The 24464-nt window shown below is 43.6% G+C and overlaps 1 protein-coding gene across 2 annotated transcripts in view; it reads left to right on the forward strand.

Annotated features, from left to right (window-relative positions):
• The first annotated feature begins 2671 nt into the window (after positions 1–2671).
• The window catches only part of agla (amylo-alpha-1, 6-glucosidase, 4-alpha-glucanotransferase a), an 88264-nt gene continuing 66471 nt past the window's right edge, over positions 2672–24464 (forward strand). For both annotated transcript variants that reach the window (XM_072441942.1, XM_072441941.1), the window contains exons 1-5: positions 2672–2776; positions 10675–10804; positions 18809–19019; positions 20794–20963; positions 22368–22571. In XM_072441942.1, the coding sequence (XP_072298043.1) occupies positions 10717–10804; positions 18809–19019; positions 20794–20963; positions 22368–22571 (673 nt within the window). In that variant the 5' untranslated portion in view covers positions 2672–2776; positions 10675–10716. The remainder of the gene's footprint in view (positions 2777–10674; positions 10805–18808; positions 19020–20793; positions 20964–22367; positions 22572–24464) is intronic.

Below are 24464 nucleotides of genomic sequence, written 5' to 3' on the forward strand. Positions count from 1 at the left end.
TCCTGATGGCTCCATCAAACCCGGACCTGCAGCTGCACTGGGACGGTTTGCAGCCGAGTGTGAAGCGGCTGGGATGAGAATCAGCACCTCCAAATCCGAGGCCATGGTTCTCGGCCGGAAAAAGGTGGCTTGCCCTCTCCAGGTGGGTGGGGAGTCCTTGCCTCAAGTGGAGGAGTTCAAGTATCTCGGGGTCTTGTTCACGAGTGAGTGAAGGATGGAGCGTGAGATCGACAGGCGGATCGGTGCAGCGGCTGCAGTGATGCAGTCGCTGCATCGGACCGTTGTGGTGAAGAAGGAGCTGAGCCGAAAGGCAAAGCTCTGGATTTACCGGTCAATCTACGTTCCTACCCTCACCTATGGTCATGAGCTTTGGGTAGTGACCCAAAGAACAAGATCGCGGATACAAGCGGTCGAAATGAGTTTCCTTCGCCGTGTGCCTGGGCGCTCCCTTAGAGATAAGGTTAGGAGCTCGGCCACACCGGGGGAGCTCGGAGTAGAGCCGCTGCTTCTCCACGTCGAGAGGAGCCAGCTGAGGTGGCTCGGGCATCTGTTCCGAAGCCTCCTGGGCTCCTCCCTGGGGAGGTGTTTCAGGCATGTCCCACCGGGAAGAGGCCCCGGGGAAGACCCAGGACACGCTGGAGAGACTATGTCTCTCGGCTGGCCTGGGAACGCCTCGGGATCCCCCCGGAGGAGTTGGAGGAAGTGTCTGGGGAGGAGGAAGTCTGGGAGTCCCTGCTCAGACTGCTGCCCCCGCGACCCGGCCCCGGATAAGCGGCAGAAAATGGATGGATGGATATATATATATATACGGCCAAAACACTATGTACTGTCAATATTGGGAAGTAATATATTTACAAAAAATACGTGCTGAGAATACTAATATTAACCCTATAATGCTTTTTACAGTATAAATCTACACCCAGGAAAGCTCCTCAGTATTCAGTAACTAAATACCGGGGTGTGGACTCAAGTCGGACCTGAGTCACTATTTGATGCTTGAGACTTGACCTGATAAATTGGACTTAGGTCCTAAGACTTAGCACTTGTCTTGCACTAGAGCTCTGGCTGTGACTTGAGCTGAATGTTTCACCCTGTTTGGAAAATCGTTAATTCTAGTTGACAGTTAAAAGTAAATTCAGTGTTTAATTTTACAGAAAAAACCTTAAAGGCCCATTACGTCACTTTTTAGCCAAAAAATGAACAAAAATAAAAAACAACATGCATCCTTACGGAGAGCGGCCTTACATCTCCACAGACCTGACTTGGATTAGGCCTGGTGGAGGAGGAGCCAGGAGCCACCTCCTGTTTGTTTCCACGGAAATGTTGTTCCACTTGCTATAATATCACAGTATGGCATAAAAATGATCTACTTCCATGGAATTAAGCATGTTTTTTTTATTTCCATGATGACATGCCACCTCCAGAAAGTACAGAGTATTCTCTTTTTCTCTATTTGTGTCCATGGCCTGTTAAGGGGAAAGAAATCCCGCACACTGTCTTACTTGCAAAATAAAAGTTTAATAGTGAAGAGGCAACGTTTCGGCAACTGGGCCTTCGTCAGTCAAAATCACAGTGTGCGGGATTTCTTTCCCCTTTACAGTTCAGCGTCACGTACGCCTTTTCCTACGCACCTGGCACAGAACCTGATGTGAGGAGCACCGTCTTGATTTCTATTGTCCAGGGCCTGTTAAAAAATCTGAGAAATAGATCGGCAAAAATACAAGCAGTACTCTGTAATTTGGACTTAAAAGGACTAAACTCTCAACTCAAAAGCATGAGACTTGACATGGGCTTGTTTTTTTATTCAAATGTACAATGGTATTAACAAGAACATTGCTATAGGCTTAATACTTGGTAGATATTTGCAGTTTGAATATATACATACAAAATAAATATAAAAAATATAGCTGCAAGCGGCAATGATTGGCCCTCGCCACGCCGCAAGAGGAGGGGGCGCTAACGCGCCCCAATTGTCCTTTTATTACGCCTACTGCTGAATCTGTGACGCTGTCACATCTTCTCCCCTTTGTTTTACCATCAAAAAGCAATTTTATTTTGAATTCTTGGCATATCTGTCACTTCCGTGACAGATATGAAAGTGATTTTAATAGCTTTTGATGTCCCACTCCTCAGCACCATTTTCACCAAATTAAAGCAAACAAGTGCTTTATATGGGGATACGCGGTCGTCATTCCCATGTAAATGTCTCGTTTAGTGCTCACTTTTGCACGGGCTTTGCCCGTTTACAACGGTAATGTTCCATTTTCCTACTAATAATTAGTCTGCACGGGGCGTGCGTGAGTGAAGGAGTGCGTTAGTGAGTGTTTGGAAGTGGGCAAATGCTTCACGCTCGATTTCGTGCTTCGCACGGCCTTACGGGACTAATAGGCCTCTCGCCAGCTTGTGGCGCTCGGGCCTAATAACCATTGACCCTACAAAGATTTGGGGTTTTTCACAGCTTTGAGGTTATTACAAAAAATTAAGGAATATAGATAAAAGGACAAAACATATTCAAATACTATACATTTTGGTTTCTGGTTTGAGAATTTAGGCTGCTCCACGGCGCTACAGGACCTTCAGCCTAGTCGGGGTGCACATTTGAGCGCTACACCGTCCATGCCGTGTCCCCGCCCATGTCCCCGCCCATGTTCCCGCCCCCTGCTGCACTTCTCGGAGCACGTCCTGTCTCTGTCCGGGGAAAACAAGCCTCCCTCCGCCAGCCCGACTGTCAGCCTCTTCCCCTGCGGCTGTGACGGACCGAGCTCCCGACTGACAGGTACCCGCGCACCCCGCGCACCCGCGCACCCACGCACCCACGCACCCCGCAATGAACACCTTTTCCCCGATACGACAACACGACACGCGCAAGCTAGCTGCCCAATTTGCACGCACCGCACGAGCCCGTTAGCCACTTCGATTTAGCCGCAGTTTATTTATTTATTGGGGCTAAAATCTAGCGATAAAGCAATGTGCGAGGGGTAAATGAAGAGTGGCAGGTAGATAACTATACAAACAATAACTTTAAACTAGAATTCAACAGCAAGCAGAATAAATGTCCGTATATTTCGTAACTTTAATTCAAACTCTTTCCTTATTCTCGGAAGAACTGAACAGTGCAGCTCCATCGGCTCGCGCTAAGGTACCGCCCACTTCACTGTCAATAAACTTATATTCGCCAAGTTCAGCGCGTAATGTTACGTTTTTCAAAAATAATTTCACGCCGAAATATGTGCAAAACACGCTACAACGTCCGAAAATTCTTTAACATTGTATTTTCAATTTTATGACTAAATATAATGCAATTACTCGTAAAATGTGTCGTATTCTGGCTGGAGTACGGGATTTCAAATATGCGTGCGCTGTTGGTGTATATGCCAGATCGTGAGCAATGTGCCGATGTGCCAACGAGCCAAACACTGAGCAGGGTCTTTATAAATAGAGGGTTGACATTAAAGACTGAATTCCTGACCTTGTGGCTGTGCGCATGCTCAGTAGAGGCGGTAGGACATGCATCACCTGCTGCTTCCAAACACAAAAGGAATTCTGCAGAACTCTGTCTGGTTCAGCCCAAACAAACTAAACTAAAGGTGTTTTATTGCACTTGAAGTTTCCCTTTCGAGTGCTGTAGTCTGCAGCAGTGTTTCAGAGCCGATAACGGTCCCATGTTTCCCGCTGATGACCGATACGTGCCAATATTCATATTTTTTAATGCACAACAAAACCCACTTTGTGTGAAGTTCACAAACGAGCTTTTCACTTCTGTAAAAGGAATGACACACTGTGATTATCTGCAATATAAAATCATTTATTGCATGATTATTTAAACTTAAAGCTTTTTTTTTTTTAAATTGCGCTTCTCTTTGCATTGTCACTCATGGTCTGTATAAAAGGACAAATGGGTCTGTATAAAAGGACAAATGGGACTGTATAAAAGGACAAATGGGACTGTATAAAAGGACAAATGGGACTGTATAAAAGGACAAATGGGACTGTATAAAAGGACAAATGGGACTGTATAAAAGGACAAAATTTGGGTCTGTATGAAAGGACAAATGGGACTGTATAAAAGGACAAATGGGACTGTATAAAAGGACAAATGGGACTGTATAAAAGGACATGGTCATGGTCTGTATAAAATGACAAATGGGACTGTACAAAAGGACAAATGGGACTGTATAAAAGGACAAATGGGACTGTATAGGGACTGTATAAAAGGACAAATGGGACTGTATAAAAGGACAAATGGGACTGTATAAAAGGACAAATGGATAAAAGGACAAATGGGACCGTATAAAAGGACAAATGTGACTGTATAAAAGGACAAATGGGACTGTATAAAAGGACAAATGGGACTGTATAAAAGGACAAAATTTGGGTCTGTATGAAAGGACAAATGGGACTGTATAAAAGGACAAATGGGACTGTATAAAAGGACAAATGGGACTGTATAAAAGGACATGGTCATGGTCTGTATAAAATGACAAATGGGACTGTACAAAAGGACAAATGGGACTGTATAAAAGGACAAATGGGACTGTATAGGGACTGTATAAAAGGACAAATGTGACTGTATAAAAGGACAAATGGGACTGTATAAAAGGACAAATGGGACTGTATAAAAGGACAAATGGATAAAAGGACAAATGGGACCGTATAAAAGGACAAATGTGACTGTATAAAAGGACAAATGGGACTGTATAAAAGGACAAATGGGACTGTATAAAAGGACAAATGGATAAAAGGACAAATGGGACCGTATAAAAGGACAAATGTGACTGTATAAAAGGACAAATGGGACACATTTGAGTGCCGTAGAGTGCCGTAGAGTGCCGTAGAGTGCCGTAGAGTGCCGTAGAGTGCCGTAGAGTGCCGTAGAGTGCCGTAGAGGGCAGTAGAGTGCCGTAGAGTGCCGTAGAGTGCCGTAGAGTGCCGTAGAGTGCCGTAGAGGGCAGTAGAGTGCCGTAGAGTGCAGTGGAGTGGCGTAGAGTGCCGTAGAGTGCCGTAGAGGGCAGTAGAGTGCCGTAGAGTGCCGTAGAGGGCAGTAGAGTGCCGTAGAGTGCCGTAGAGTGCCGTAGAGTGCCGTAGAGTGCCGTAGAGGGCAGTAGAGTGCCGTAGAGTGCAGTAGAGTGCAGTAGAGTGCAGTAGAGTGCCGTAGAGTGCCGTAGAGTGCAGTGGAGTGGCGTAAGGTGCCGTAGAGTGCCGTAGAGGGCAGTAGAGTGCCGTAGAGTGCAGTGGAGTGGCGTAGAGTGCCGTAGAGGGCAGTAGCTTGAAGTAACGTGCCATAGCGTGAAGTAGAGTGCTGTAGTGTGGAAGTGTGGAACAGGTAGCGTGTGTGTGTGTGTGTGCTTCCTGTGTTGTACTCACTGTGGCCGTGTGTTTCTTAACCCCTGTGTTGCCTCAGCCTCTTACACTGTATTGATCAGCTTGTGTAATGTTCATATCTGAGCTTGACCTTTTCTGGGTAAACACTGTTTTGCACTTTACATTCTGATTACTTTATTCTGCTCCGCCCACTTTTGTCTCTTTTTGCCACACACCGGCACTTCTGTTGTAATTACACTTCTGTTGTAATTACACTTCTGTTGTGATTACACTTCTGTTGTAATTACACTTCTGGTCGAGTGAGAACACTTGATAACTCAAGCGACTGTTAGTGCTTTTTGTGCATGTGCACACTCACCCGCCACCCTCCTGTTCTTTCCAAGAGGCCGCCTCCCATCAAACAGCTCCACTGCTACATGTGTTTGTTTATTAGCTCGACGCATCGTCTCTCGTCTCCACAGAGTTCCACGCCACCAGGAAATGAGACTCAGATTGTGTGCCAAAAATCCTCTATTATTCCTTTAAATAGAGAACAAGGGAAAAGTCTTGTAAAAGTACGGTAAATTGATTTGTGTGAAATATCCAATGTTCATGTGACCAACAAGTCAATGCAACTGTTCCCTGTGTAAAAGACTCTGTAAAACCTGTTTGGTCTTGTTTGTTAGATGTCATTTCAGTTCAATTGACGTTTACATGCGTTTATAGTTTGTGGACTGTCCAGTAGAGGGCGCTTGTTGTTGGTAGGTGCATTTACCCCCATCTACTTTATTCTTTAGACTTTATTCTGTACTTTATATACTTTATCCTTTCTCCAGTACTTCTGCCTCTGCCTCTTCTTCTTCTTTGGTGTTTTATGCCCCTCCCCCTTGTTGCTTCTTCCTTCCTTCTTTGGTTGTTGTTGTTGTTGTTGTGTTGCTTTTGAATGGCAGTTTGCAGTCAACTGAAAAGGTGCTTTTACCACCATCTACTGGAGTTGTACGTGTTTTAGGTGATAGTGTAAAAAAAAAAAAAAAGGACAGAGAAAGAGGGAAAGATCTCACATTTTCGGCCGGTCTCCAAGTGCGCTCCAGTCGTTGCGTGATGGGTGCTTTATGACGTCACATGCATTACATTACTCTTTGAAGACCGCATGTGCTTTGTTTATGGTACAACACATACTTTGAAGACTTACAGCTACAATTGGCAGTAATAATTAAAAAAAAGTCTAAAGTCTAAGATGTTCACCTACAGTAGGTGGCGGTAATGTAACACTTGAATACCAGCCGCCATAAAACACCAAAGAAGAAGAAGGAGTCTGTCAGGCTCAGGATCAGAGGAGAGAGAAGTGTGTTCCTGTGAGGTTCCATGAGGCCCCTGACCCGTCGCCGTGTCTCCTCATGTTCTTCACTCACATGAACATATCCTGACCCCCTGCGGTGACCACTAACCAGAATCCAAACATCTAAATGATCACATTATTACAGCCTCACTCCTCCTGGACCTGAAAACCACTGTTTAGTCTGTGTAGAACGTCTTTTCTCTGGCGCTCGCAGCTCTGTTCACTGCGACAGGAAGAAGGATTACATGTTATGGCGCTGCAGACGGGCTTCAGGAACGAGGTGAATAGTTTTGAAAGAACTGAATACACTACTGCAGATCATTTCAGTCACATTTACAGGGAACGTCAGCGTTTGTCTTTTGACTTTCAGATAAATGATGTTGTGTCCTTGACACTAAAGTGGGTCTGTGTCCACAGGTTAAGCAATGTCAATTATTTACCCGGTTTTACGGACTCTAATCTGGAAATGGCCGACTGATAAACACTGAAATATGACAACTTTTAATGAATTAATGTTGTCAGCCTTTTATCTTCAACATGTTTTTTCAGTTTTGTTTAATATTTCCTCTGAAACAGTCGTAGCATTCACACTCAGACCCTCGATTTTAACACCAAAAGCACCTAAACTTTCCCTAAGAGCCTTCATGCTGCTTGATCCTTTGTCGCCATGACTACGGTGTTATAGGATTGGAGAGTGATCCGTGGAAAATTCATATTATTATTCTAGTCCACACCCGGACATAAAACATGTATATCAATATTGGTTTCACTGCAGGGACTAAAAACAGTCCAAATCACAGGCAGGAGCATCAGGTAGGAGCATCAGGCAGGAGCATCAGGCAGGAGCATCAGGTAGGAGCATCAGGCAGGAGCATCAGGCAGGAGCATCAGGCAGGAGCATCAGGCAGGAGCATCAGGCAGGAGCATCAGGCAGGAGCATCAGGCAGGAGCATCAGGCAGGAGCATCAGGCAGGAGCATCAGGCAGGAGCAGCTTTCCCTGAGGAGATCTGAGTCTGAAGAACTACAGATTCACACGGGGCGAGAAACACAGACAACGTCCCTAATTATTGCATTTTACTCGTGGTCCCAAGGTAAAACTAGACCCATCCCCTTTGTTTGATATTTCAGCATTGCATGAATTTAGAAGAAAAAGCTCACATTGTCTTTAGTTTCAAATCTCTACTTTAGTTTACTTGAGATTATTCCTGATGACTTAGTACTATACAATTTGGAAGCGTACGTTTGTGTCCAACTGTGGTGATAGTAACTGAATTGTGACCTCTTGATGATGGAGCAGATACTTTTTTCCCACCACCTCGTTCTCCTCACAGAACAACACAACTCATCAAGAAAGCCCAAACAGAAGTTCAGAAAGCTCAAGAAATGTGCCACGAAACCCAAACTCTTGAGTAAATTGACTTCAGTGGAGACAGGTGGTAGTGCCATCATGTGCAGCAAAGGAAGTGCTCCAGCTCCAACTACAACTGGAGTCATCAGGAGGAGCCACAACACCACCAAGGAACGGACACGCCCTCAGAACATGCTGTTTGCACCACGTCCCTCTGAGAAGACATTAAGTCTCTTAAATAATTAAGATAAGATAAGATATTCCTTTATTGTCCCACATGGGGAAATTTCATTGATGCAACGCAGGAAAATACAGAGGTAGATGAAAAGAACAGATCACTTATAGGAAGTTTGAAAAACACTCTCAGTAGAAGATCTCCTATAAACAAAAACTCCCATAGACAAAACCTCCCATTTCCCAACAAGGGATGGAGGGGAAAAATGATAAAGATAAAAATACATAAATACATAAATACCATTGCATGTGATCGTGACAGTAATTGCACATGAATATGTGTCACGACGGCACATGGATTGCAGATGAATTTCACAGTAATTGCACATATGACGGAATTGCACATGGTTAGGTCAGTATTGCGAGTGTTCAGGACTAACAGTTTTTGTTATAAAGTCTGACAGCAGCAGGAAGGAAAGACCTGCGAAACCTGCGAGGGTGGATCAGTCTCTCACTGAAGCTGCTCTCCAGAGCAGACAGAGTGTCCTGCAGGCAGGGGACAGAGTGTCCTGCAGGCAGGGGACAGAGTGTCCTGCAGGGGGTGGCACTCATGGTCAACCATAGATGTGAATCTAGCCAGGACCTTTCTGTCCCCCACCTCCTGCACCGAGTCCAGAGCACAGCCCAGGACGGAGCTGGACTTCTTGATGACTTTGTCCAGCCTCCTCCTCTCCCTCTCTGTGATGCTGCTGCTCCAGCAGACCACACCTACAGGAGCTGATGCCACCACAGAGTCATAGAAGGTCTTCAGGACTGGCCCTGTCACTCCAAAAGACCTGAGTATTCCTCAGGAGGTAGAGCCGACTCTGGCTCTTCCTGTACAGTCTGTGTTATGAGTCCAGTCCAGTTTGTGGTTCAGATGAACACCCAGGTACTTGTATGAGTCACTCTCTCAATGTCCCTTCCCTGGATGTTCACTGGTGAGGGGGCAGTGGGGTGGCGTCTGCGGAAGTTCACCACCATCTCCTTGGTCTTCCCTGCGTTGATGAGGAGGTGGTTCCGCTGACACCAGTCCACAAAGTCCTGCTCCAGTCCTCTGTCCTCCACATCATCGTCGTCTGTGATGAGTCCGATGATGGCAGAGTCATCAGAGAACTTCTGCAGGACACAGCTGTCCGTGTCATGTCTGAAGTCTGCAGTGTAAAGGGTGAAGAGAAAGGGCGCGAGGACAGTGCCCTGGGGCGCCCCCACACTGCAGGTCCGAGTGTCAGACACACAGTCCCGGGCTCTCACAAACTGGGGTCGGTCCGTGAGGTAGTCCAGGATCCACTCTGCAGGTCGTACTCCACACCAGCCGTCTCCAGCTTGTCCCTCAGGAGCAGCGGCTGGATGGTGTTGAAGGCGCTGGAAAGATCGAAGAACAGGATCCTCACAGAGCTGCCAGGCTTTTCCAGGTGAGAGAGAGAGCGGTGCAGCAGGGAGAAAACACCGCACCGTCCGGGAGGGAACAATGTTCTCAAAACAGAAGTTGATGTAGTCCGTGATGCACTCTGTGATGGTGTTGATGACCTCCCCATGTGGGCCATAGAGCTCAGTCCAGACAGTGGTGCTGAAGCAGTCCCTCAGAGCCTCCTCGCTCTCAGCAGACCACATCCTCACCTCACGGGACACCACAGGCTGCCTGCGCACGATGGGTTCATACACAGGCCTCAGATGTACAAGGTTGTGGTCCGAGCTGCCCAGGGGAGGGAGGGGGGAAGAGGAATAAGCCTCTTTGGTGTTGGCAAAAAACAAGTCCAATATTCTATTGTCTCTGGTGGGGCAGGTAACATACTGGGTGTATGTTGGTAGAACAGAAGAGGGAGAAGCATGGTTAAAGTCACCAGAGATGAGGAAGAGAGCCTGTGGGTGCTGTGTTTGCAGCCTACAAGTGCAGGAGAGCAGTGCTTCACAAGCATTTTCAGCATTGGCAGACGGGGCCACATAGACTGCGATCAAAATCACATGTGAGAACTCCCGGGGCAGATAATATGGCCTCATGCCAATAGCCAATAGTTCAATATCCTTGTTACATAGCTGCTCCTTCACTGTGCAGTGTTCGGATTTGCACCAGCTCGTGTTCACATACACAGCCAGACCTCCTCCTCTTTTCTTCCCGCATTCTCTCGTTCTGTCCGCTCACAGCAATTAGAAAAATATAAAAACAATTAGTGACTCTAACTAGTGCAACTATGTTATGCACTGTTATTTTTTTTAGTATAGGTAACCATCAAATAACAGTTCCATTGCATTGTTTAAACTATATTTAACTGTACCCTTTAAAGGTTATATAAAGATAGTTTGTGTAGATGAATTGTGATCAAAGTGAAATTGTGATATCTAGCGCTAAGACAATTGCGATCTACATTGTTTGCCACATGGCCCACCCCTAGGCCCATCTAGAATATCTGCTGAGTGTGTATTACTCCTGATACAACCTGTAATGTCCATGTTTGTGTGTGATCTGTGCAGGAGACCAGGCCCCGGTTCACCTCTTGTGTGGATCCTCTGAACATGTTACCACAGCATCTGAAGCAAATCCGAGTCCTCATGCTGAACGAGAAGGAGAACCTGGAGAGGACCCTGTTCAGGCTGGAACAAGGTAGAGCTGTGGGTGGGGCATCGCCGTGGGTGGGGCATCGCCGTGGGTGGGGCATCGCCGTGGGTGGGGCATGGCCGTGGGTGGGGCATCGCCGTGGGTGGGGCATGGCCGTGGGTGGGGCATCCTGTCTACCACAGCACGTTGACATCAGCATTCACAGACAGTGTTTCATTCGAGAGGACGCACCTGAGGACAAGGAATCAAACTCAAGAAACCAGCTATTTGCACCACTTTAATCATTTGAAATGTTTAGACTGAGCTTCACAACGGAGAAGAAAGGTAATGAGAGATTTGAATGTTCCAGGTTGTTAGTGATTTGATTGCATAATTACCTGTACACTTGTCTAAGCCTTAAACAGAAGCCGAATCAGATTTATACAATTGTGATCCAATTGTTTCTATGAGTTCAGATTTTGTGACTAGTTTTAGTCTGTTTTCTTTGTGCATGAAATGCATTTTGAAACCCATTCATTATTTGTTTTTAACAAGTAGAAGTAGAATTGAATTGAAAATTATGAGAACAATTTGTTTAGTGTTTTCTCACCCTAATGTAGCACCCTGTTTAGTCCTGATAGAGCTGGTTTGGTTCTTTTCTTTCCCTGTTTTAGTTGTGGGGTCCCACTTTAGTCCTGGTGTTAAGTAAAAGTCCTTCCTGCACCTCATACTTGTGCTTCATAATCTGATCCAGGACCTAATAAGGCAGCGTGTCCTGACACTGCTGTGGTTTACAGACTGTTGGCTCCAGAACACATGCTGACTTCAAAACACTTTAATGTACCAGGCAAGACATAACTTGATCCCAGACAAGATTCAATAAATGTTTAGCAAGTATTAAGCATACCAAGTAATGCATGTTTTCAAAAAGCAGTGTTTCAAAACCATTGAAACATTTTCATCAGTAGAGACAGTGAGTAAGTCCTCCCACTTAGAAATGATGGAGAAAACCTTAAACCTGAGAAAATCAGTATTAATATCTGGTACAGAAGTCTTTGTTTACAGTTAGAGGTCAAAGGTTTCCTGTGGTTCATGACCAGGTTTGCACACTCTGCATCAGGGATTCTGGCCACGCCTCCACACAGATCTTCTCTAGATCTGTCAGGTTTCAGGGCTGTCGCTGAGCAACAGAGTTTCAGCTCCTCCAAAGACTTTCTATTGGATTTAGGTCTGAGACAATGCTTCACAGTAGTATGGTACTATTCATCCCTCATTCCAAACACGGCGAGTGGAGTTTATACCAAAAGGTTTTATCTTGGTCTCCTCTGACTACATGACTTTCTCCCATGATCCTCTGGATCGTCCTGATGGTCAAACTTCAGATGGACCTGGACATGTGCCGACTTAAGCAGAGGAACCTTCTGTGCGATGCATGATTTTAAACTATGATGGTGTAGTGTGTTACCATAGTAACCTGTGAAACTGTGGTCCCAGCCTCAGGTCATTGACCTGCTCCTCCTGTAGTTCTGGGCTGATTCCTCACCTTTCTTATCATCATTGAACCCCACGAGGTCAGATCTCACATGGAGCTCCAGTCTGAGGGAGTCCATTTCTAACAATCGCTGATGATCTTCTTTGACCAAGCTGCCTATTATTGTCCCGTTGCCCTTTCCAGGCTTGTGGAGCTCTACAGTTCACTCTCTGGGGTCTTCTGACAGCTCTTTGGTCTTGCCCATGGCAGTGGGCGGAGTCTGACTGATTGTGGGGTGGACAGGGGTCTTTATGCAGCTAACGAGCTCAAACAGGAGCAACTAATTTACATGAATAAGTGGAGAAGAGGTGGACTTTTTAAAGGCAGACTAATAGGTCTTTGAGAGCCCGAATTTTTGCTGATTCCTGTGTAATTTGCAGCAATAACATACAAATAAATTATTTAAAAATCCTACAATGGGATTTCTGGATTTTTCTTTAGATTTGGTCTCTCACAGTGGAAATGCCCCCCATGATGAACATTTCAGACCCTTCCATAATTTCTAAGTTTGAGAAATTAAAAAATCACAGTGTGTTCAAATACTTCCTTTCCTCACTGGAGTTGAAGAGTAAAAAAATGGCACTTCTGTTACAGCCTGAAGAAGGTTGGCAAACACGACTTACAAGGTTTAAGCGCTTTTGCTTAGCATTTTCTCAATAAGTTAATAATAAATATGTGCAAAAGTGCGTAGTGGCGAGTGGGTGGATGCACTGGGCCCTAGCACGTCCATGTCCTCAAAGACAATATTATTAATAACGTTAAACCGTGGCACAACAGGGGCCGTGACAACTTCCTGTGAGCAATTCAAACAAAGACCGCTTCTTGTCTTTTAGGATATTTGTAATCTTTGTACTTTGTAGAAATACATATTGAACACACATAAACAGACACACAGTGTGTGTATGGCACTCTTCAAATACACAAACGGACGGCTAATTAATGCATTAGTAAATGTATTATTACAGTTTGCCATGAAATGGATAGTACAAAACACATTGTTAAGAAAAACATTCATGAACGTCATCATATGAATGTTACACGGGGGTCTGGACAGGGGCGCTACATAGACATAGTGCTCTCCCCAGAATCTTTTAAAGGGGGTTGCATTTTCCTCCAATACACCATGTAATAGTATGTTTAGGTACATGCGCCCTAAACATACTATTACATGGTGTATAAGCCCCTAAACATACTATTACATGGTGTATAAGTCTAAACACACTATTACATGGTGTATAAGCCTAAACATACTATTACATGGTGTATAAGCCCCTAAACATACTATTACATGGTGTATAAGTCTAAACATACTATTACATGGTGTATAAGCCCCTAAACATACTATTACATGGTGTATAAGTCTAAACATACTATTACATGGTGTATAAGTCTAAACACACTATTACATGGTGTATAAGTCTAAACACACTATTACATGGTGTATAAGCCTAAACATACTATTACATGGTGTATAAGTCTAAACACACTATTACATGGTGTATAAGTCTAAACACACTATTACATGGTGTATAAGTCTAAACACACTATTACATGTGTATAAGTCTAAACATACTATTACATGGTGTATAAGTCTAAACACACTATTACATGGTGTATAAGTCTAAACACACTATTACATGGTGTATAAGCCTAAACACACTATTACATGGTGTATAAGCCTAAACACACTATTACATGGTGTATAAGCCTAAACACACTATTACATGTGTATAAGTCTAAACACACTATTACATGGTGTATAAGCCTAAACACACTATTACATGGTGTATAAGTCTAAACACACTATTACATGGTGTATAAGTCTAAACACACTATTACATGTGTATAAGTCTAAACACACTATTACATGGTGTATAAGCCTAAACACACTATTACATGGTGTATAAGCCTAAACACACTATTACATGGTGTATAAGCCTAAACACACTATTACATGGTGTATAAGCCTAAACACACTATTACATGTGTATAAGTCTAAACACACTATTACATGGTGTATAAGTCTAAACATACTATTACATGGTGTATAAGTCTAAACACACTATTACATGGTGTATAAGTCTAAACACACTATTACATGGTGTATAAGCCTAAACACACTATTACATGTGTATAAGTCTAAACATACTATTACATGGTGTATAAGTCTAAACACACTATTACATGGTGTATAAGTCTAAACACACTATTACATGGTGTATAAGCCTAAACACACTATTACATGTGTATAAGTCTAAACACACTATTACATGGTGTATAAGCCTAAACACACTATTACATGGTGTATAAGCCCCTAAACATACTATTACATGTGTATAAGCCTAAACACACTATTACATGGTGTATAAGTCTAAACACACTATTACATGGTGTATAAGCCTAAACACACTATTACATGTGTATAAGTCTAACCACACTATTACATGGTGTATAAGCCTAAACACACTATTACATGGTGTATAAGCCTAAACACACTATTACATGTGTATAAGTCTAAACACACTATTACATGTGTATAAGTCTAAACACACTATTACATGGTGTATAAGCCTAAACATACTATTACATGGTGTATAAGCCTAAACACACTATTACATGGTGTATAAGCCTAAACACACTATTACATGGTGTATAAGCCTAAACATACTATTACATGGTGTATAAGCCTAAAGATACTATTATATGGAGGATTATTATTTTTTAAATCATTGCTGGGTTTGATTTGGGCCTTTTTCGGGTCGTGCGTCGGTCGTCACTAGAGCTGTGTAAATCTTGGAAAAAAATATTATAATTAAATCGGGCCGGGAAGCATTTGACAATAGTCCGCCTTTACAGTTTACTGTTTACAAGTGAAAATGTGCATGCTGCGCGCTGATTGGTCGAAGAAATTTGTGTGCATGGCTCTGATTGGCTGCCGAACTTGTTTTTTCGCCTAGCCGGCCCCCATACCCCCGGACAAAATGATTTGGACGGGGTGTTTTCAAATCCTATCTAAAAGCCTGATGGCCGCGCTGGCCGGTTTTAGCGTTAGCGTTAGGTAAACGGATGGCGGGCCATTTAGCAAGACCCCTGAGACATCCAACAGATTCACTCAAACCGGCCCACTTCTTCTGGCTACTCCTTTTGAGCATTGTTTTGTTTGACTTTATTTTATTTTCTTCTGTAAAACCAAAGTTCTCCATCGTGTGTTAGCGCGCTAGTGGAAAAGTAGTCGTTTCACTGCTGCCGTTGAACAATAAAGATTGCCATAGACTGGATATGGAACTAGATGTTGGCGTTGGAATGTCTTCAGGTTCAAGTATCGCTCAAAGAATGAACTGAAATACAAAAGTGCAGGAAAATCACACTGTTAATGTTACTGTTCCATGTCACATCCTCTGTCTTCTTGTGCACTTTGAGAGAGGTCAGTTCATTGAAAACTGACCCTGCACTGACCTGATGTGTTGGTCGGCAGATGTAAAGCGCGTGGCGTCTGGTGGACAGTCGTGTGCCGTGTGACATTTGCAGCTCTGAACATGATCAGGGGCCCTGTGTGAATGTGAACGGGGCTAAAGATAGAGCCGACTGTGACGAGGCAGATCCCGGGCCCCTGAGCGGGAGCAGGAATGTCTTTGTCCCACCTCCGCACAGAGAGGGACTCTTTGATCTAATGGGATTGTTGTTGGACAGCAATGACAATCACTTTTCCCAAAGACACAATTTGAGGATGTAAAGAATGTATTGTCTGGGGAGAAGGAAGTCTGGGAGTCCCTGGTTAGACTGCTGCCCCGTGACTCGGCCCCGGATAAAGCGGTAGAAAATGGATGTATGGATGAAAAATGTATTGTTGTCAACATACTCAACATTTCAACTCATTTCAATACTGAGAAATATTCTCAATTCTCTACTAAGATTTCAATATTTTTAGGTCATGGCTTTTAGACATTAGCAACACAAAATAATGGTACTTTCTTTATAAAACCTTGTCATCTTATTCTGGTAAGATCTGATGAAGCTCAAGATCAATCTAGAGGAAAGGTCGAGTCATTTAGTAAATTAGTAGTTAGAAGTAGTTTGAAGATAAATTGGGAGGGAAACAGTAAAGTGATCTTTTTCTCGTGTTCATTCCTCTTAAACTCCAGCCGCTCCTGTAGTGATTCAGTCAAATTTAAAAATGATTATTTAGTAGAATCAGAATGAACCCTAATCCCTAATGAACCTCTGTTCAGAATGATGTGTGCGCTTGTTCTCCCCCTCCAGCTAAAGCCACTTTTTCAATATTATTATTATTAGGCCCGAGCGCCACAAGCTGGTGAGAGGCCTATTAATCTCGTAAGGCCGTGCGAAGCACGGCTGCGAAAGTGCGCACATAGTGCGCACGAAATCGAGCGCGAAGCGCTCGCCCACTTCCAAACACTCACTAACGCACTCCTTCACTCATGCACGCCCCGTGCATACTAATTAGTAGTAGGAAAATGGAACATTACCGTTGTAAACGGGCGAAGCCCGTGCAAAAGTGCGCACTAAACGAGCACTTTACATTGAGATGACGACCGCGAAGCGGTCGTCATCCCCATATAAAGCACTCATTTGCGCTAAGTAGCTCACGAATACGTTCCCCATCTCTTGCATGTTCCGTGCATATAAGCATGTAATGCAAAAATTGAACATTATTACTGTTCAGAGGGCCAAAAACACAAAGTGGGCGGAGCCCACTCAAAATTAACGAAAGTACCCATCAGTGACCAGGGACCCACACCATGAGGTAGGAAAGCGCGAGCGCTTTCCGAAAATGTATAGTTTATGATATTTGAAAAATGGGAAACATTGTTTTCGCATCGGAATATTATTCTTTCTTCTTCTTCTTCTTCTCGGGACCAACCCCCCTATTTTTCACCCAGTGAACATTGACGAAAAGTCACAAAAATGTTCACACCTCTAAAAATCGTGCCTCTCTACATTCTGGCTATTTCTCTTTTCTAAAATAAAAAAATTGGCGCGTCAGCGCCCCCAAATGTACCAAAAATGCATTGAGAGATGGGAAATGACCCAAAAAAAATCTGATCGTAGAATCATGAAATTTGGCGCAGAGGTAGATGGTGACAAGAGAAGTAAAAAATATTATTACGGCAACGCCGTCCGCCCAACCAAATGTCGGCCATATTGCTTCAAAAATGGCTAAACATGACTTCGGAGTTTTTCCAAACGTCGTACTTTTACGAACTCCTCCCAGGGCGTTGGCCCTAAAAAGCTGAAATTTGGTGAAAATGCTACTGAGGAGTGGGACATCAAAAGTTATCCAAATTACATTGATACCTCTCACGGTCTCTGTGCGACGAAGCCGCAAACTGTAGCTAGAATTTCAGAAATCTCCCATATTTAAAATTTCTGCCGTTTGCGCAGATAAAGTCCGAATTGCGTCAAATTAGAATCAGTTGTTAAACTCTTTGCCCTAAACCTACTTGAAGTGAAATAAATTCATTTGGCGCCACAGCGCCCCCTACAGATTTTATATGGAGGTTAAATGTTTAGTTTTGCGAAATTATATGAAATTTGACCCACAACTCAATTTTGGCATCCCCATCAAAAAAGTCAATGAGACCCATGTCATAATTGTTATGGCGTTGCCGTAACGATGACCGAAACCTTTCATGTTATTCCAATGGGGAATTCGCCAGAACATGTTTACATTTTAGACTTTCACAAACTCCTCCCAGGGCGTTAGACATATTAACCTGAAATTTGGTGAGACTCATCTTCAGGGGTAAAAGTTATTCACATTTTCATTCAAAGAGTCACGGTGTCTGTGCGGCAAAGCCGCACATTTTGCCAAGAATTCAAAATAAAATAGCTTTTTGATGGTAAAACAAAGGGGAGAAGATGTGACAGCGTCACAGATTCAGCAGTAGACGTAATAAAAGGACAATTGGGGCGCGTTAGCGCCCCCTCCTCTTGCGGCGTGGCGGCGGCGTAGCGAGGGCCGATCATTGCCGCTTGCGGCTATATTTTTGATATTATGTGTATTAACAGGTTTATTTTAGCAGGATAGCAGTAATCATTTGAAATGACCTTGATTTCAGTTGTGAGCCATATCATCTTAATCTATTCGTAATATGTTTGCCGTATTTGTTTCACAAACTCACGCTGTTCGGTTTGAGCCGCTGTGGGCCTGACCAATCACAGCACAGCGTTGTAGTTTGGGGGGAAGTCAAAAGAACGAACCTAAACAAACACGGCGACGCCGACACACGTACTTTGGACTATTTTAACATATTTACAGACTATTTGTTTTTTTAAACATGCACACAGAAGCACGTTTTTGAGAAGGGGGACGAGGTCATTTCTCAGCTTGTTCCTGTTGTGACGCTTCGACCAATCAGATTCAAATATTCATCACGACGTTACGCCTTTTTCTGATTGCTTTCAGTGAGGTTCTGTCCAGATTGATGAATGTGTAGAGCTCAGTTCAGGTTAATTGAAGGTGTCCAGTGTGACTGTTCTGTATCTCTCTCTCAGTGTTGTGCATGTGCTGTGTCCAGGGTTTGAGCTGCAGTTCCGCCTGGGTCCCAGTCTCCAGGGCAGGAGGGTGCTGGTCCACACCAACTACCCCCTGGATGGACAGCCATTCAAACGCCACGTGTTCAGAGCGTTGGCCTGGAACTACCCCTCCGGCCGGGAGGATGACTCTGACAAGTACTGCTCCCTGGACCTCAAGATCGCAGGCTCCTACCAGTACTATTTTGGATATGGGTGAGAACCACCACACATCACAAACATTGCGTTTGAGCAGATTGGTACAGTCCAACGTGTTTCCACTGTTTTAAAGGACAAATATTATGGATAATTGTTATTGTTATTAACCTTTAAAAACATGCTCTTGAGTACCTTTACTTTGGCATCTCATGTGGCTTTACCCATGCAAGGAACTGACACAAGGGCTCCATCTACTGGCAGCAGAGGGAAATAGGGGCTTTCCCATGCATCTACTGCACATACGGAAGCAGCCAAGGTGTTGTACTGATCGTGATTTGAAGGCAGAAACGAGTCTGGAGATGATTTCTGGATTTAAAAACAGCAGAAGATTTCTCAGAGCCGCATCACAGATGGAGAAAATTTCAGTTATGGAGGAGATTCAGAATGTGTTTTTTATGCTCGGAGGGAGAGGACTTTCTAACCAGGATTCATAATGTGAATGAAGCTAAATCTTTTTATCACTAGAACTATTCTGCTGCTGTCCGCTCTGGTTCTAAAAGCTCATGTTAGAGAGCGGAGCCTGAACAGCCTCTGAACACGGTCACAGACTGAGCAGCTGCAGGAGAAGGAAGAACCAAGCTTCTTGCAGTACTACTCAGCGGCCTGTAGAGGCCACTAAAAGACACCGCAAGTTCAGCCAAGCTTCAGCAGCAGAAGTGAGGGGAAAACAGACTTATGGTTAGGGTCATTTTTTATTTTATTAGCCAGTCAAATTCATTTCTCGAATCCTAATTATTCACCGCAATTATTTTATAAGGGAGTTTTGCAACTTTCAGAGTGTTGCTGTCTCGATAATGCTAACTAAAAATAGCATGGTAACAGGCTGTGATTCCCATGAGCCCAATGAGGCAATGGCGGCGCTCATTGGCACGTTAGCAGCTAGCTACAGCGGTGGCTGACCACTGAACATGCACTGTAGTCCTCTTCTCCCATGCGAGTGGACCGAGGAGCTCGGACCAATCGGAGTGAGAGCTTCTAGAGCACAGCAGATCGAGCCGAAACTAAAGATTAAGCTGTTTTTAAGAAAACTGAAGGATTTTTAACAGAGATAAAGTTCATGAGCTCCATTTCAGCCAGACACCAGCATTTTTTCCCATTGTGCTCAATGGAAAATGCTTTCTGGACTGTAGAGGATTTTTTTCGCTGCCGCTCCACAGCCGACTCCCCACAGGTTTACCCCTCGTGCTATCAGACGTCTGGAGTAGAACGTGTTTTTGTTGTTTTATGTTTAAAACACCGACTAGTCTTTCAAACCTGCACATCTTTGAGGGTAGCACAAGGGTTAAGATGGCGATATCCTATCCAGATATTTGAGTTGACCCATGGTCGGTACCGAATTTGTGTAAACTGTTCAATTGTTTGTCCATGTATGTGATGTTGTAAGAGAACAACTACATTTTATATGCTTTCTATAGCTTTACTTTTTTAAACATGTTTAATTGAGGTTAAATCAGTTTGAATCATTTGAATTCACAGCGCTCACATGGAGCGCACCGCACATGTGCTATCCACTCGACCACCAGTGGCACAAAGAACTCGGGAATGACAAGTGCTCTGCATTACTTCCTTGTTCGTGGATGATAAAACAAATGCTTCATAATCCTCTATTTCACTTCAGGAGCTGCTTTTACAGATATCTGTGCTGGGGCAAAACAAAATGTACTTTATTACTTTAAAAAAAAAAGATGGGTACAGTCCCTTTAAGCCGAGCATGTGTTTGTTTTGCTCCTTTTTACCTCATTAGTTTGTTTGTGGTTTGCTTTTCCCGTAGCGTTATCGAGCGCTCAGGTGGGGGCTACATCGTGGTGGACCCGGTGCTGCGTGTGGGTACAGATAACCACGTCCTGCCCCTGGACTGTGTGACCATCCAGACCTACTTGTCCAAATGCTTAGGACACCTGGACGACTGGCACGATCGTCTCTGTGTGGCCAAGGAGACAGGTACAACGCACGTACACAGCTCACAGCACTTACAGGAAATCTGCTTTATTTGACCGGCTGAACACTGTTTGTAGTGTTTTACATTTTAAATGTTGGCAAACCCTGACTGACCGCTGATTTTTGCACTTTACATTTCTTTGCATTTTTCTCAGTTAAAAAAAGTTATAAAAAAGAAAGCTTAAGATGTCGTTATGTTCTGGACACCATTCTATAAAACCCTAAAAGAGACATATTATGCAAATCAACCTTTATGAGCTTTTAACCCTATTACAACAGTGTTTTCTCATCATTAGTTTACTCTAAAGTTTTATTTTGAGTCCTGCATGCATAATCCTACATTGTCCTGCAACTGAGGACACAGTGCTCAGAAAATTCCTGTTTTCACCTACCCCCTATCCCTGCTCACATCCAATATGTATGTGCAATACCGTCATATTCATGTGCAATTACTGTCGTACTCACATGCAATAATGTCACATTCATGTGCATGTAACTGATGTAAATAGTGTTTATTTTACCATTATTATTATCTTGTCTTACGCTAGCTGTTTCTATTTTATTTTATCTTTATTTTTCCCCTCCATTCCTTATTAAGAAATGAGAGGTTTTGTCTAGAGTCAAGAGTTTTGTTGATAAGAGTTCTTCTATTAAGAGTGTTTTTTAAACTTCCTATAAGTTATCTGTCCTTTTCCTCTGTATCTACTGCGTTGCAACAATGAAATTTCCCCATGTGTGGACAATAAAGGAATATCTTATCTTATCTTATCCCTGTACTCGGTGTGATTAGTTAAACATTCAGACTCAGAGGGACAGAGTTCTAAACTTACAGTAAAGCTAACATGAGCATGCTAACAGCGCACTTCCCGCTTCTCAGAGAATAAAACACTATAATTAGATTCAGAGAAAGCACTTTTGTCTCATTTTCACCCAAATGGATGCTTTTACATTATGTCCAGTTCACTAGCAAGGACCACAACCCCAAGGCTAGGATGCTAATTGTTTATTGACACAAAAGGTGGGAGGGAGGGGCACGAAGCCACAAACGGTGATGTGTGTGACCTGGATGCTTGAATAGTGTAGCGCGGATGGGTTGTGATCCTGCTCCCGAACTTAAGATCACAAACGTATCTTCAATATATGTATATACAATATCTATACTGGGTAAAACAGATTTTACTTTGTAACATGCCAAAAAGTGGGTATAGGCTCTTTTAAAGTACCTGCAATAAAGCACAATATGTCTAATGTATGTATAATGGTTTAGCCTGTATGTATACAATTGGCTAATAAATAACCCACGATGTGACACTTTGCATTAACCCTCTTAAATACAGTTTGTAACCTTTCCCACTCGTTTCTTTCTGCAGCGTGTAATGCTGTGTCTTTGTAAACTGTCCATTCCAGGGTACAACATGATCCACTTCACGCCCCTGCAGACCCTGGGAGAGTCGCGCTCATGTTATTCACTGGCTGACCAGCTAACCTTTAACCCCGAGTTCAGTCCTCAGGGGCGGAGCTACGGGTGGGAGGATGTGGGCGCGCTGGTGGAGAGGCTCAGGACGGAGTGGAATATGATCTGTATCACCGATGTGGTCTACAATCACACTGGTGAGTCTCAAGTGAAAGAAAGATAGTTGTGCCATTGAAATATTATTTTAATCATATTGTTTAGTTTGGATTGTAATTTGTTTGAAGCCACAGATGGGGGTTTATTAAATATTTTTAGCTAAGGGCCTCTAAAATCCTTAATCTGGCCCTGGCATGGCACGGTCTACACCCTGCCTGGAATATACCTGGGGTTAAAAGGGCCTTGGCTCAAATATACCCGGGTATATTTTGGCCCAGGCCCTTTTATACTCCAGGTATATTCTGGTCTAGGCCAATACATACTCTCCTGGGCCATATTATACACTATGGTAATATTTGGTCTGGTAAGTTAAAAAATGGTGTCATAACTGGGGCTGCGCCAAAATATCGATATGGCAATATATCAAAGTATCAATCTTTTAACGTTGTAAAAAGCCGCTATAAGTTGCTCTTTCACCATCCCTTTGTTGAGACACTTCTTTGGAGTTAGCTAGAACACCTTCAGCTACATGACGTATGCTAACGCTAACACCTTCAGCTACATGACCTATGCTAACGCTAACACCTTCAGCTACATGACCTATGCTAATGCTAACACCTTCAGCTACATGACGTATGCTAACGCTAACACCTTCAGCTACATGACGTATGCTAACGCTAACACCTTCAGCTACATGACGTATGCTAACGCTAACACCTTAAGCTACATGAGGCACAGACAGAACTGTGTCTGCTATGTTAACGTAACATATGAACAGTTATTCAGATAACTACAGCATAAAGAACATGCTAACAAGTTTAGCAAAGCATCAGTTTTACCCCAAATCACTAAATCCATTGAATTCTTCTTCCTCTGTGTCACTTCTAAACAACTCTACAAACTCTGGAGGTGGAGGAAGTGCAGATTCTTCTTCTGCGTCGCTTAAAGGCTAGAGTGCCCTCTAGCGGTTGCCAGTGTGAAAATAACAAATAAAATCTCTCGCTCTGGAGTATAAGTCGCACCTCGGCCAAAACGATGTAAAAATGTGCAATTAATTATCCTGAAAATACGGTGTATATTATTTTTGGTTCTCGAGCAGAATTGTATTTTTGCTTCTAAATGTCGCACTAAACCACAATCCTGGTCATGTGGTGTCCAGCATCAAATGATGTCACTTTACCTCAAATCAGGAAGTTTGTGCTCCAGTAGACGTGTCCTCCATGGCCCTGGGCTCCCTGTATGTACTCCTGTAATGAGGGATCCACCCATACCACCTTCTGTCATGCCTCGTTCTGTTGAACTGCACAAAGAGTGGATCAGTCTCCTCAGAGGACAGTTGAAACACTGGAATTATAACTAGTGTAGAGAAGAAAAAAGAGTGTTCATAGAGTGTTCAAGAGTTCATGTGGTCAAGTGGTTTGTGTGGATCCCTCATTATCACAGAGGCGGGGCCTGGACACATCCTTCAAAGGAAATGGAACAGTGATGTAGAAACAGCATGAAGAATATGCCCTCTGGTGTTCAAACGTGCACTTTTACTCCTCCTCGTATCTAACTCCAACCCACTTACTGAGGGCCGTGCGCAGGCCTCATGTACGTGCATGTAAGTGAATCCTCTCTGCTCTGCACCAGCTGAACTCTCCATGTGCCTCTCCAAAGGTCAGAGTAAAACGAACCTAAATGAGATACACCTACAGCTCCTGATGACGCCACTTTTAACACTTTAGAGTTCTACAGCTCTACTTCACAGGATGAGTTACGGTGACTGCAGTGGACTAGTCCATCCTCCATCAACATAAACGAGTCCATATAAATGTGCTAACAGGAGTGTCCTTAATCGCACGGCGGGGACATCATATTTTTTGTACTTTTATTGTGCACATAAGTCATATTACATAGAGGCATGATAAAGTCCATGTTTAGTCCTGACTCTG

This window comes from Eucyclogobius newberryi, unplaced genomic scaffold (assembly GCF_026437365.1).
Source record: "Eucyclogobius newberryi isolate DKJ021-1_F unplaced genomic scaffold, fEucNew1.0.hap1 SCAF_12, whole genome shotgun sequence".
Classification (NCBI taxonomy): domain Eukaryota; kingdom Metazoa; phylum Chordata; class Actinopteri; order Gobiiformes; family Gobiidae; genus Eucyclogobius; species Eucyclogobius newberryi.